The sequence below is a fragment of the Eubalaena glacialis genome, chromosome 3 (assembly GCF_028564815.1).
Source record: "Eubalaena glacialis isolate mEubGla1 chromosome 3, mEubGla1.1.hap2.+ XY, whole genome shotgun sequence".
Lineage (NCBI taxonomy): Eukaryota > Metazoa > Chordata > Mammalia > Artiodactyla > Balaenidae > Eubalaena > Eubalaena glacialis.
Window position 1 is genome coordinate 44,281,691 of NC_083718.1, and position 16,152 is coordinate 44,297,842.

The following is a 16,152-nucleotide window of genomic DNA, read 5'->3' on the forward strand; positions in this document are numbered from 1 at the left end:
TCAATAGAAGTCAAACAAGCTCATTCTTAGAGATAGCTACATTTTGAAGCAAATTAAAAGTTTGATTTCATTGGCTTTGTTCTCTATGCAGCCCAAGCCATAAAGACCCAGAGAAAGAGGTCTAGGAAAAGATTTCTCTTATCTAGTGTTATGGACTAAATGTTTGCTTCCCCTCAAAATCCATAGGTTGAAGCCCTAACCCTGCCCCCACCCTGCCCCCAGTGTGGCTGTATTTGGAAATGGGGCCTCTAAGGAAGTAATTAAGGTCAAATGAGGTTATATGGGTGCAACCCTGATCTAATAAGATTAATGTCCTTATAAGAAAAGACACCAACATCCCCCAACCCCCAATGCATGCATGAAGGAAGGGAAACCTCACCAGAAACCGAATTTGCCTTGATCATGGACTTCAAGCCTCCAGAACTGTGAGACATTAAATTTCTGTTGTTTAGGCCACCCAGTCTGTGGTATTTTGTTATAGCAACTCAAGCCGACTAATACAGTTTCTAATGGCTGAAGTTTGGAAAACACAGATATTCCTTCAATGTTTTCAGAAACCAGCTGCTTTAACAGTGTTCTCTCTCCAGTGGAACTGGATTTAACCTTTCCATGTTGTGTTTTTTTGTTTGTTTGGCTTTGGTTTTTGTTGAAAAGAAATTTTAAGACTCCATCCAATCCAGCCTTCTTTTTACCATAGGTAGGTCAATATTTGATTTTCTATTCTTTCCTTCAACATTCCCTGCAACTATAAACTTTCTGACCTTTTATCACCTTAGCTAGCTTAGTTCTCGGTCTATGCAGAAACTCAATTTCTCTTCTTAAAAATGTATATTATCAATATTATTACTGATATCAGCCATGTTTATCTTAGTTAATAATGCTAATATTTTTTCTTTCCTAATGGTATTTCATTTGTAACTCTGCTATAACTGTGGAGTGAAAGTTGGGGCTCTCTGAAAGATTTCAAGTTTCAGGGACTTCCCTGGCAGTCCAGTGGTTAAGACTTTGTGCTTCTAACGCAGGGGGTGTGGGTTCGATTCCCACTCCCCCCCCCCAAGAAAAGTTTCAGCTGCCTGTCTGAGCACTTTAAAAACAACAAAACTTTTTTTTAATTACAAAAATTTCCAGACCCAGGAGTAGAAAGATTAGAGCCTCACACAGATCCAACATTATCAAGATTTTTGCCACACTTGCTTAATCTATTCCTTTTCCTTTTTTTTCTTTGCTGACATATTTCAGAACAAATCTAAGACATCAAGTCATTAAACTCTATGTATCTCAATATGAATCTCTTAAAAAAGGGAGACATTTTCTTATGTAAACACAATGCAATTATCTAATCTAGGAGAATTAACAATAATTCTTTTGTCTGCATGCTTTTGAAGTGAAATTACTCATACAGAATTCTGTACTATGAAAAAGTTAGCACTGCATTTGTATAGCAATATTCTGTAGACTCAAAACAGTTTTAAAGTGAAATTTAGTATGTTCTGAAATGCAAGGTGCTGATCCACCATCTAACTAAACCTGAGCTCAAGAAGGCCTGAGACAACTCTTAAAAACACACAGGGGCTTCCCTGGTGGCTCAGTGGTTAAGAATCCGCCTGCCAATGCAGGGGACACGGGTTCGAGCCCTGGTCTGGGAAGATCCCACATACCACGGAGCAACTAAGCCTGTGCGCCACAACTACTGAGCCTGCGCTCTACAGCCTGCGAGCCACAACTACTGAAGCCCGTGAGCCACAACTACTGAAGCCCACACGCCTACAGCCCGTGCTCCACAAGAGAAGCCACCGCAATGAGAAGCCCGTGCACCGCAACGAAGAGTAGCCCTCACTCGCCGCAACTAGAGAAAGCCCGCACACAGCAACGAAGACCCAATGCAGCCAAAAATAAATAAATAAGTTAATTTTTAAAAAATACACAGTATAAGGTTGAAGTCTTTGTACATTATTTTAATAAAAAACACACTGCTGTGTACAAATATACAGATCTCAAGTTGTAACATTCAAATACAGAATGCGATAAAGTAGCTTTGTAAGTTTTCTTCACTGAGACAGATTTTCTGTCACATTTAGACTTTTATGATTATTAAGACATAATGAACAAGAGAAGTATGGATTTTCCAGCCTCGTGATTAGTAAATTCCTCTGCAAAGGAATGAAGGTATTCAGTCATTAATAGGGAAACAGCTGGCAAATTAGATGACCCTGCCTACATTGTATCAATGTAAGAGACACAATAAGAGATAAGAAACTGCAGTTAATGTTAGAAGTATAGGCAATATAGCTTTCTCAAACTTCTACCCATGATTATATACTTGATATATAAACATTCTTAAATGTAAAATAGTTCAGTATGATTGCATCTATATTTGTTCCACAATGACAATTTGTTTAATGTATTAATCTGATATATATTTTTGACCTGGAGTCATTTACAAAGAAATAATGAGAAATCCTGAAAAGAAACTATTAGTTCCAAGTCAAATTATGTTTAAAAGTTAAGAGATCTATGGAAAACAAAAGTGTGGGTAAGAAACATTGGCTACATGCCAATTTTTATTTCTAAGAGAAATTTTTACACAAATAATCATCTTCTTTATCTTACAAAACCAAAAAATCCTAAAATTAATCCCACAAATCCAAATTAGCGGAACTTAGAGTAACAAACTCAGAGCCAGTCTTGTCACCTGCACGCTAATTTGATAAATCAAACTGCTTTGCAGGGGTGGGGGAGGACTGCATCTGCTCCTGTACAGAACTGATGATGACTTTCAGCCCTTAAATAACGACAACTGTCACACAGCTCTTTTTTTAAAAGAAAGATGTATATCTGGGAAACCCAATGGAATATGTTACTTCTGAAATTCCATAAAAGCTGTAAGGCAGCCAAGTGTTGATGGTATTCAAGGACAGTAAAAGTTTGCACTCTTAATGACCATTGACAGGCTTTGTGCCAATATTCAAACAATACGCTTTTCACTGACTATCAATGCAAAGGTGAGGAAAGAAATACAATATTACATCATATCCCAGCACAGAGCTACTATATTTGTATAAAAGAATCACTACTTATCTGTTGTTTTAAATGAAGTCCGGTCTGGGCATTAAGCTGGAATCTAAATGTTGATAGTGCCTAATCTCAACTCCCAAGATAAACAAAAAGAGTTTATGTGTCAAGACTGATTCTCTTTGGCCGCAATGGATACCATTTTCTCTGGGGGCAGTCTTCAGTTCGCTTTCTTCTCAGTACCAAGTCAGTGTCTTTCCTAGCAGAAGTCTCTGCTGGTGTGGTTTCTATTTGTGCTATAAAGCTCTCAGGTTTAACATCTGGTTTCCTACAACAACCGGAAAACACTTCTTGGTGGACTCTCTGGAGCTGGATAACAGGCTGCATCTTTAAAACTTGGGAAAATCCATCTCCTTGTTCAATTAATGCAGGCAAGGACTTAAAAAACAAACAACAGTAATACTTAACATTAATCTCAGGTTGAAACGCAAACACACAGAGATAGACACAACACTTGAGTATTTTAACTCTTCAGGTCAAGGCTTTTTCTAAAACCTAATTTTTTAGGTCATAGATATTCAACTTTACCTTAAAATACCAGTTTTAGCTGAGGAATTTTAACAAAAAGCTAAAACTAAAAAGATATGTTCTGTTCCTATAATGCCTGGTAGTAAAATAAAACTCTGGCAAAATAAGAGGTAACAGAATTTCAGAGTTTAAAATTTAATGTCTGAAATTCCATATTTTAGGATAGTAAGTATTTTAGAAATCTTAATTATCAAGAGCAGGGATCAGCACATTTTTCCTGTAAAGGGCCATACAGTAAACATTTTAGGCTCTGAGGGCCTTTACATCTCTGTCGCAAGTATTCAACTTTCCTGTTGTAATGTAAAGAAGCCATAGGCAATAAGTAAATGAATGTACATGGCTGTGTTCCAAAATAGTTTTATTTACAAAAACAGGTGGCAGGCTGGATTTTACCCTGTCCCACCACAGTTTGCCAACTCCTGATTAAGAACATGTTATGAGAGAAGTGTGAGTACCAGAAAATCATGGCATAAGTACAAACCACAAAAGAATGTTACAGAAGATGATCAAAACAGAGGAGATTCTGAAGGAGTTTTAAAATAATTTTCATGTACTAGAAATCTAAATATTTTCTGTTTGGGCAAAATAAATGTCAATAATATAAACAATTTTATGATAATAATATTAAAACTCCAAGTTGGATATGCAGTTGATGGAAGAAATTTTCACATATTGAGGTATGGGGAAATCACTCTGGCTTATACATGATTTAGCCTGAACTTTAGGCTAACTGAAACAGCCTGTCTTGTGGCCTGTCAAACATACATTGTACATCTGCTTTCATCATTAAAGAAAAGAATTTGTTCATCATCCACTTACATAAAGGGTTAAGCTGCAACCCACTGCAGCCACCCAAGACAGTGAGCCCTCAGGGGAATTCAGGCATTCTGTGCTTTGGATGTACAGGTTTCTAGATAGTTAAGATGCATATTTAAGGATGAATTTCAATGACCCCAGATTCCTGCATCTTCCCATACACAGAAAAAATCCTAAATTCATTTACTTGAGATGTCTGTTCTTTGTGGTTAGCAGTAATCTTTTACCAAGCTGTAACCTTGACCACATTTTTTCCAGCCAAAAAAATTCATATATCCTGGCTCCTCCCCTACCCCTTCGGAGCAGTCCCAGCAGAGCTACTGAGAAGCTGTTTCCTGGGCTATAGTCCTCAGTTTAGCTCTAATAAAACTCTTCTTCTATTCTTACTGTATATTGTTTATTGATTATTTGCGTCAACACAGTATAATATAGTGGTTAAGAGTATAGGCTCTGGAGCTAAACATCTAGGGTTTAAATCCTGGCACAATTATTTATTTGGGCAATCTACTTAGCCCCTCTGTGCCTTGGTTTCCTTATCTGTAAAACAGTAGCAGTACCTATCTCAGAGGGTTAGTGTAAGGATTAAATGAAGAAATATAATACATGTAAAGCAATTAGATGGTGCCTGATCCATACTAAATGCTGACTAAATGTTAACTGGTATTATTATCCAGAATTGTTTGATGGATTGCTAACTCTCAGAACTCAAAAATATAACCAACCTTTAAAGAAGCCAGGTATAATACTGGCACATAGTAGGTGCCTAATAAATGGTAGTTATTCTGAATGTTACTATCACTTAATAAATTCATTAAAGATCTATTTAAAAGACTACTGAGAATTCCTGTTATAACAGACTAAAACACCTATGAATGCTAAAAGCAAACACCTAGCCACACATGTTATTCACTTATAATTTAGTACGTAGCTTTTACCTTCATGGCTTCACTGATCTCCTTAGCTATTGTTTCTCCTCTGCATTTCAAGTTTTCCATACGAGGGGCTGCAAAGAAACCGTCAAACAGTATTTTAGGCTTTTAATCTAATACCAAGTTATAAAAGACATGCAGATGCTATCTGGACAACAATCTGTTAGGACTATTCACCTTAGCTCAATCTTTCTTAGAATACTTTGTAATCTATTTAAAACAAGTGTCCTATTAAGTTTATCTAGATAAATAAAAAGACCATGAAAATATTAGAATAGCAGAGAAAAACTTATGCTTATAAAATGATAGACAGGGGCGTCCCTGGTGGCACAGTGGTTAAGAATCTGCCTGGCACGGGTTTGAGCCCTGGTCTGGGAAGATCCCACATGCCGTGGAGCAACTGAGCCCGTGCGCTACAACTACTGAGCCTGCGTTCTAGAGCCCACGAGCCACAACTACTGAAGCCCATGCACCTAGAGCCCGTGCTCCACAACAAGAGAAGCCACCACAATGAGAAGCCTGCGCACTGCAACAAACAGTAGCCCCTGCTCACTGCAACTAAAGAAAGCCTGCATGCAGCAACGAAGACCCAATGCAGCCAAAAATAAATAAATAAATAAATAAATAATTTTTAAAAAATAAAGTAAAATGATAGACAAGAGTTGTACTATGAGTAGTCTTAACACTGTGTGTCCCTAAAAAAGAACCTAATGTTTGTTCTGCATATTATCTACCACTATGTTTAACATCTTCAAGCACTATCGCCACATTTTAAAATAAATATAGGCTAATATTTGGTATCTGTAGTACTCTGAATTTTATAAAAGTAAAACATATTTGAACTTAGAATATACAGTCACATTACATCAAGGACACCTACATGGAATTTCTGAAAAAGAAAATGTGGACTAGATTGTCAGTAATATTCATTTTTCTTTCCTTACTTCCTTAATGCTTTTCTTTTTTTTTAAATTATTTGTTTGTTTGTTTGTTTATTTATTTATGGCTGCGTTGGGTCTTTGCTGCTACACGCGGGCTTTCTCTAGCTGCGGCGAGCGGGGGCTACTCTTCATTGAGGTGCGGGGGCTTCTCATTGTGGTTGCTTCTCTTGTTGTGGAGCACGAGATCTAGGCATGCGGGCTTCGGTAGTTGTGGCACGCAGGCTCAGTAGTTGTGGCACACGGGCTTAGTCGCTCCGCGGCATGTGGGACCTTCCCGGACCAGGGCTTGAACCCGTGTCCCCTGCATTGGCAGGCAGATTCTTAACCACTGCGTCACCAGGGAAGCCCCACTCGATGCTTTTCTGATTCCTAATACATTTTCTTTTCTTCCAATCTGTGTTACAAATGTTCATGCCTACTTCATAACAGAACTGCATATTCAATGATACCTCTGTATAAAAATCCTACTAAAACTCCAAGTGAAACTGGAGATAAGAAAAATCATTCCATTATGAAATCATCTACAAATTAGTTTTTAGAAGAGTAGTTCTCACTAGAAATTTCTTAAAGTCTAAGCAAGTATATAACTATGTTAGGAAGGCCACAGTTGTACTGACTTCAACAGATTGGCAAATAAGCCAAGCAAAGAATTTCTTTCATAGCTGCTCCTTTTCTTTTCTGACTTTTCTTAGCTCAAAAAAGTGAGAACACATTTAGGAAAAAGAAAATGAATAGCAAAGGCAACTGAGAGATGCCGGAGAGGGTGTGAAGAAAAGGGAACCCTCTTACACTGTTGGTAGGAATGTAAATTGATACAGCCACTATGGAGAACAGTCTGGAGGTTCCTTAAAAAACTAAAAATAGAACTACCATATGACCCAGCAATCCCACTCCTAGGCATATACCCTGAGAAAACCATAATTCAAAAAGACACATGCACCCCAATGTTCATAGCAGCACTATTGATAATAGCCAGGTCATGGAAGCAACCTAAATGTCCACCAAAAGATGAATGGATAAAGAAGATGTGGTACATGTATACAATGGAATGTTACTCAGCCTTAAAAAGGAATGAAATTGGGCCATTTGTAGAGACGTGGATGGACCTAGAGGCTGTCATACAGAGTGAAGTAAGTCGGAAAGAGAAAAACAAATATCTTTTATTAATGCATATATGTGGAATCTAGAAAAATGGTATAGATGATCTTATTTGCAAAGCAGAAACAGAGACACAGATGTAGAAAACAAACATGGATATCAAGGGGGAAGGGGCAGGGTGGGATGAACTGGGAGATTGGGACTGACATATATACACTGTTAATACTATGTATAAAATAGATAACTAATGAGAACCTACTGTATAGCACAGGGAACTCTACTCAATGCTCTGTGGTGACCTAAATGGGAAGGAAATCCAAAAAAGAGGGAATACATGTATATGTATAGCTGATTCACTTTGCTGTACAGTAAAAACACAACATTGTAAAGCAACTATACTCCAATAAAAATTAATTAAAAAAAAAAAAGGAACTGAGAGAACGGGCACTTAAAGGAGAAAGGCAAAGGCAAAGGCAACATGATAGCCTCAGAAAAAGGGTTCTTGACCTTTTTTTGTTCCCAGAGATTTCTTTGGCAATTTGGTGAAGGCTATGGACCCCTTCTTAGAATATTTTTTAATGTATTTATTGTTTTAATTGCGGTATAATGTACATACAGTTAAATGAAGAACTTAAGTTTAGCATTCAATCACCTTTGACAAATGTACACCAAAGACATGGGACATTTCCATCACTCCAGAAAGTTTTCTTGTGCCCCTTTCCCAATCTTCTATACAAGAAGCAACCACTCATCTGATTTCTATCATTATACGTTAGTTTTGCTTGCTCTAGAATTTCAGAACAATGTTTTAAAATATAATTTAAAAATATAATTACTTAAAAAATGTAATAGGTAATATAGGCGCTTCTTTATTAATGATTTAAACAAAAAGATCGAGTGGCAGGTCTAATTACCATAATAAGAAAATAATGAGTATAAACAATATTGCGAGGTGTCTGCAACAACTGAAACTGAAAATATCTGTGGCTTCCAGTAGAAAAAAAAAAAAAAAATTACAGGTACTGCTAATACTACCACCATTACCTGCATTCAAAATCGAAGGAAATGCTAAATTTCAGTTTGAGGTTAATAAAAATAACAATGTAATTTTTTTCCTCTCCAAGTTCACAGCCTCCTATATTCTCAGGACCCTTGCCTTAAAATAATATGCTAATTTAATTTCAATTCTTTTACGATTTGGGGAGATTCCCCCAAGAGCACTCAGGCAATTATTAAATTTTCCCCTGGGTATGGCAAATAAATGATCCAACCTTCAGTACTCTTGTAGCAATCTGGCTTCCAGCCAGGCCCACATTCTCTCCTCATCAAACTTGCACACCTATGTGGAGCTGCCCATTCTTCTAACATTTATTATGTACTTTCCGTGGACAAATACCAGCAGTAGGTACTCAGAGTAAGGAAAAATGGTCTCTGCCCCTCAAGGAACTTTCAGTTTAAAAGAGAGAGACACATGGAAACATAAACAAGTCATACTTCTTCAAAATCAGCTCAAACTTGCCCCAGGCAGTCTCTAGTTTCCATGATCACTGCCACACATTCCACTCCCTGCCTGAACTGACCATTCCCCTGTGACAGGCTCCCACTGGGTCCTGAACAGTTCTAGTAAAATACCTGGAAGACTCCACTGCACTAACCTGTCTAGAAGAGTGTTTCTCAACCCTATCGGATCTAACCTTCCCCTTTAAAACGTATTTTGTAAAGTCCCCTTTGCTATTCTAAAATAAATTTCATAGATATTTCTACACACGTAAATGGAAATATAAACATATATACTTATCATAATAGAGTATTATTTAATATATTTAATATGTTCAGATCCAACCATATCAAAAAAATGTAATGAAGTACTCAGATGCCTGTACCTATTTATACTGGGTACATTTGGATTTAAGAAAATTTATATTTAGAAACCATTCTATACAGAAAACAAAAGATCAGAGACTATTCTATATAGAAAACAAAAGATCAGAGAAGTAACAGACTAGATTTATTTGAATATGACAAGGAGGAGGAAATAATCTTAAGAGTGTGGATAACATACCAAGACAAAATACAGGAGGTTGAAATGGTGAAAATTAGGAAGTACAATATATCTACAAATGAGATAGCCTTATTAAAAGTGTCATATCAAAATAATTCCCTACATTAAAACATGGGCAAGTGTAAGATTAAATCCAACAGAAAACATATCTCCTACTTTGAAATTCCACCATATATCAGATTACATTCAGTATATACATCCACTCAAAAAGAATTCAGAGATCACACTGTTGAAAGGCAGTGGGCAATAGAGAATGGATAAGACAAAAACAAAAATATGAGAAACTACAGAGAAGATATGTGGTTGACCTTTGTGGATAGATTCAGAGTAAGAGTAAAGACAAGCAATCTAAAAATCGAATTAAAAATTTAATAGTCACATAATTTCTTATCACTGTACAAAAATAGTTTTTAATATTTAGTGTGGCAATAATAGGAAGTATTTAAAAATCATTTTTATTAATAAAAAAATGAGATTCCTATATTTCGTGTGCTTCTATTGATTCAGTAACATTTGGTTCTATTAAAAGGACTCTCAAATCTTCTATTACATATTTCCCATTAGCTTTGTTCTACACACAACGCTCTAAGTAATTCATCATCTTTTGAAAAAAGGGAGTATGAAAGTTGTAACTGGATCTAAAACATTTCATAATTAGACTGATAAAATGTAACTGGTTGCAAAGTTGTTTCTTTTTAGTTCAATTTACCTTTCCTGCACATGTAAACTAACAGAGATAGAAAGAATATTTGAAGAAATATGATGATGTAAGTCAGAATGGTGGTTACCTCTGATAGCAGCAGAATACTGACCAGGAAGGAATGTAAGTAAACTTTTTTGGGTACAGAGCGTCTGTAAAGTTGGGAAGCAGGATAAATGTGTGCTAGTTACATTTGCAAATAATATACTCAATATCTTTTCCTTCAACCTCAAATTACCTTTTCAAGTAAAATTTAAAACAATGGGTCCAGCCGCCTCTGGAGGGGCCCCACCAGCCAAAGCCGCAACAGTCCTGGGGACTGCGGGCCAGTTGTTTCAACAATAACTTAAAGACAAAATGGAAAAAGAAGGAGGTTTGCACCTGAGATCATGTTGATGCGAAACCAGGGATGGCCACCTTGTGCCAGATCACTCATCCTGGGGTGAGCCAGCTGCCATGTCATGAGGACACTCAAGCAGCCCTAAGGAGAGAGCCATGTGGCAAGGAACTGAGGCCTCCTACCTACAGCCACAACATTTAGGAGAGGAGCTTCAAGATGGCAGAAGAGTAAGACGTGGAGATCACCTTCCTCCCCACAAATACATCAGAAATACATCTACATGTGGAACAACTCCTACAGAACACCTACTGAACGCTGGCAGAAGACCGCAGACCTCACAAAAGGCAAGAAACTCCCCCACGTACCTGGGTAGGGCAAAAGAAAAAAGGAAAAACAGAGACAAAAGAATAGGGACAGGACCTGCACCTCTGGGAGGGAGCTGTGAAGGAAGAAAGGTTTCCACACACTAGGAAGCCCCTTCGCAGGCGGAGACTGCGGGTGGCGGAGGGGGGAAGCTTCGGAGCCACGGAGGAGAGCGCAGCCACAGGGGTGCAGAGGGCAAAGCGGAGAGATTCCCGCACAGAGGCTCGGCGCCAACCAGCACTCACCAGCCCGAGAGGCTTGTCTGCTCACCCGCCAGGGCGGGCGGGGGCTGGGAGCTGAGGCTCGGGCTTCGGAGGTCAGAGCCCAGGGAGAGGACTGGGGTTGGCTGCGTGAACACAGCCTGAAGGGACTAGTGTGCCACAGCTAGCCGGGAGGGAGTCGGGGAAAAGTCTGGAGCTGCCAAAGAGCCAAGAGACTTTTTCTTCCCTCTTTGTTTCCTGGTGCGCGAGGAGAGGGGATTAAGAGCGCTGCTTAAAGGAGCTCCAGAGATGGGCGCGAGCCGCGGCTATCAGCACGGACCCCAGAGACGGGCATGAGACGCTAAGGCTGCTGCTGCAGCCACCAAGAAGCCTGTGTGCAAGCACAGGTCACTCTCCACACCTCCCCTCCCGGGAGCCTGTGCAGCCCGCCACTGCCAGGGTCCCGTGATCCAGGGACAACTTTCCCGGGAGAAAGCACGGCACGCCTCAGGCTGGTGCAATGTCACACCGGCCTCTGCCGCCGCAGGCTCGCCCCGCATCCGTACCCCTCCCTCCCCCCGGCCTGAGTGAGCCAGAGCCCCCGAATCAGCTGCTCCTTTAACCCCGTCCTGTCTGGGCGAAGAACAGACGCGCTCAGGCGACCTACACGCAGAGGCAGGGCCAAATCCAAAGCTGAACCCCAGGAGCTGTGCAAACAAAGAAGAGAAAGGGAAATCTCTCCCAGCAGCCTCAGGAGCAGCAGATTAAATCTCCACAATCAACTTGTACCCTGCATCTGTGGGATACCTGAATACACAACGAATCATCCCAAATTGAGGACGTGGACTTTGGGAGCAAAAAAATATATATTTTTCCCTTTTTCTCTTTTTGTGAATGTGTATATGTGTATGCTTCTGTGTGTGATTTTGTCTGTATAGGTTTGTTTTTACCATTTGTCCTAGGGTTCTGTATGTCCGGTTTTTTTGCTGTTGTTGTTTTTTTTTAGTATAGTTTTTAGCACTTGTTATCATTGGTGGATTTGTTTTTTGATGTGGTTGCTCTCTTCTTTCTTTCTTTTTTTTATTACTTAAAAAAATTTTTTTTTAATAATTACATTTTATTTTTTATTTTAATTATTTTATTTTATTTTAATTATTTTATTTTATTTTATTTTATCTTCTTCTTTCTTTCTTTTTTTTCCTCCCTTTTATTCTGAGCCGAGTGGATGACAGGCTCTTGGTGCTCCAGCCAGGCGTCAGGGCTGTGCCTCTGAGGTGGAAGAGCCAAGTTCAGGACACTGGTCCACAAGAAACCTCCCAGCTCCACGTAATATCAAACAGCGAAAATCTCCCAGAGATCTCCATCTCAACGCTAACACCCAGCTTCACTCAACAACCAGCAAGCTACAGTGCTGGACACCTTATGCCAAACAACTAGCAAGACAGGAACAAAACCCCATCCATTAGCAGAGAGGCTGCCTAAAATCATAATAAGGCCACAGACACCTCAAAACACACCACCAGATATAGACCTGCCCACCAGAAAGACAAGATCTAGTCTCATCCACCAGAACAGAGGCACTAGTCCCCTCCACCAGGAAGCCTACACAACCCACTGAACCAATCTTAGCCACTGGGGACAGACACCAAAAACAACAGGAACTATGAACCTGCAGCCTGCGAAAAGGAGACCCCAAACACAGTAAGATAAGCAAAATGAGAAGACAGAGAAACACACAGCAGATGAAGGAGCAAGGTAAAAACCCACCAGACCTAACAAATGAAGAGGAAAAAGGCAGTCTAACTGAAAAAGAAGTCAGAATAATGATAGTAAAGATGATCCCAAACCTTGGAAATAGAATGGAGAAAATAGAAGAAACGTTTAACAAGGACCGAGAAGAACTAAAGAGCAAACAAACAGTGATGAACAACACAATAAATGAAATTAAAAATTCTCTAGAAGGGGTCAATAGCAGAATAACTGAGGCAGAAGAACGGAAAAGTGACCTGGAAGATAAAATAGTGGAAATAACTACTGCAGAGCAGAATAAAGAAAAAAGAATGAAAAGAATTGAGGGCAGTCTGAGAGACCTCTGGGACAACATTAAACGCACCAACATTCGAATTATAGGGGTTCCAGAAGAAGAGGAGAAAAAGAAAGGGACTGAGAAAATATTTGAAGAGATTATAGTTGAAAACTTCCCTAATATGGGAAAGGAAATAGTTAATCAAGTCCAGGAAGCACAGAGAGTCCCATACAGGATAAATCCAAGGAGAAACACGCCAAGACACATATTAATCAAACTATCAAAAATTAAATACAAAGAAAAAATATTAAAAGCAGCAAGGGGAAAACAACAAATAACATACAAGGGAATCCCCATAAGGTTAACAGCTGATCTTTCAGCAGAAACTCTGCAAGCCAGAAGGGAGTGGAAGGACATATTTAAAGTGATGAAGGGGAAAAACCTACAACCAATATTACTCCACCCAGCAAGGATCTCATTCAGACTTGACAGAGAAATTAAAACCTTTACAGACAAGCAAAAGCTGAGAGAATTCAGCACCACCAAACCAGCTTTACAACAAATGCTAAAGGAACTTCTCTAGGCAGGAAACAAAAGAGATGAAAAAGACCTACAATAACAAACCCAAAACAATTAAGAAAATGGTAATAGGAACATACATATCGATAATTACCTTAAATGTAAATGGATTAAATGCTCCAACCAAAATACAGAGACTGGCTGAATGGATACAAAAACAAGACCTGTATATATGCTTTCTACAAGAGACCCAATTCAGACCTAGGGACACACACAGACTGAAAGTGAGGGGATGGAAAAAGATATTCCATGCAAATGGAAATCAAAAGAAAGCTGGAGTAGCAATTCTCATATCAGACAAAACAGACTTTAAAAAAAGACTATTACAAGAGACAAAGAAGGACACTACATAATGATCAAGGGATCAATCCAAGAAGAAGATATAACAATTATAAATATATATGCATGCAACATAGGAGCACCTCAATACATAAGGCAACTGCTAACAACTACAAAAGAGGAAATCGACAGTAACACAATCATAGTAGGGGACTTTTAACACCCCACTTTCACCAATGGACAGATCATCCAAAATGAAAATAAATAAGGAAACACAAGCTTTAAATGAGACATTAAACAAGATGGACTTAATTGATATTTATAGGACATTCCAACCAAAAACAACAGAATACACTTTCTTCTCAAGTGCTCATGGAACATTCTCCAGGATAGATCATATCTTGGGTCACAAATCAAGCCTTGGTAAATTTAAGAAAATTGAAATCATATCAAGTATCTTTTCCAACCACAGTGCTATGAGACTAGATATCAATTAGAGGAAAAGATCTGTAAAAAATACAAACACATGGAGGCTAAACAATACACTACTTAATAACCAAGAGATCATGGAAGAAATCAAAGATCAAAAAAATACCTAGAAACAAATGACAATGAAAACAGGATGACCCAAAACCTATGGGATGCAGCAAAGGCAGTTCTAAAAGGGAAGTTTATAGCAATACAATCCTACCTCAAGAAACAAGAAACATCTCAAATAAACAACCTTACGTCTAAAGCAATTAGAGGAAGAAGAACAAAACAACCTCAAAGTTAGCAGAAGGAAAGAAATCATAAATACCAGATCAGAAATAAATGAAAAAGAAATGAAGGAAATAATAGCAAAGATCAATAAAACTAAAAGCTGGTTCTTTGAGAAGATAAACAAAGTTAATAAACCATTGGCCAGACTCATCAAAAAAAAAAGGGAGAAGACTCAAATCAATAGAATTAGAAATGAAAAAGGAGAAGTAACAACTGACACTGTAGAAATACAAAGGATCATGAGAGATTACTACAAGCAACTATATGCCAATAAATGGAGAACCTGGAAGGAATGGACAAATTCTTAGAAATGCACAACCTTCCGAGACTGAACCAGGAAGAAATAGAAAATATGAACAGACCAATCACAAGCACTGAAATTGAAACTGTGATTAAAAATCTTCCAACAAACAAAAGCCCAGGACCAGATGGCTTCACAGGCGAATTCTATCAAACATTTAGAGAAGAGCTAACACCTATCCTTCTCAAACTCTTCCAAAATATAGCAGAGGGAGGAACACTCCCAAACTCGTTCTACGAGGCCACCATCACCCTGATACCAAAACCAGACAAAGATGTCACAAAGAAAGAAAACTACAGGCCAATATCACTGATGAACATAGATGCAAAATTCCTCAACAAAATACTAGCAAACAGAATCCAACAGCACATTAAAAGGATCATACACTATGATCAAGTGGGGTTTATCCCAGGAATGCAAGGATTCTTCAACATATGCAAATCAATCAATGTGATACACCATATTAACAAACTGAAGGAGAAAAACCATATGATCATCTCAAAAGATGCAGAGAAAGCTTTTGACAAAATTCAACACCCATTTATGATAAAAACCCTCCAGAAAGTAGGCATAGAGGGAACTTACCTCAACATAATAAAGGCCATATATGACAAACCCACAGCCAACATTGTCCCCAATGGTGAAAAACTGAAACCATTTCCAATAAGATCAGGAACAAAAGAAATAAAAGGAATCCAAACCGGAAAAGAAGAAGTAAAGCTGTCACTGTTTGCAGATGACATGATACCATACATGGAGAATCCTAAAGATGCTAACAGAAAACTACTAGAGCTAATCAATGAATTTGGTAAAGTAGCAGGATACAAAATTAATGCACAGAAATCTCTTGCATTCCTATACACTAATGATGAAAAATCTGAAAGTGAAATTAAGAAAACACTCCCATTTACCATTGCAACAAAAAGAATAAAATATCTAGGAATAAACCTACCTAAGGAGACAAAAGACCTGTATGCAGAAAATTATAAGACACTGATGAAAGAAATTAAAGATGATACAAATAGATGGAGAGATATACCATGTTCTTGGATTGGAAGAATCAACATTGTGAAAATGACTACACTACCCAAAGCAATCTACAGATTCAATGCAATCCCTATCAAACTACCACTGGCATTTTTCACAGAACTAGAAC

General features: G+C 38.4%; 1 protein-coding gene across 1 annotated transcript in view; it reads right to left on the bottom strand.

The window, feature by feature from the left end:
- Positions 1-2,965: 2,965 nt before the first annotated feature.
- NSL1 (NSL1 component of MIS12 kinetochore complex) overlaps positions 2,966-16,152 on the bottom strand; it is a 51,769-nt gene continuing 38,582 nt past the window's right edge. Inside the window, exons 5-6 of the mRNA XM_061185579.1 lie at positions 5,352-5,419; positions 2,966-3,450 (exon numbers count right to left, since the gene is read on the bottom strand). Coding sequence (XP_061041562.1) covers positions 3,172-3,450; positions 5,352-5,419 — 347 coding nt within the window. The 3' untranslated portion in view covers positions 2,966-3,171. The remainder of the gene's footprint in view (positions 3,451-5,351; positions 5,420-16,152) is intronic.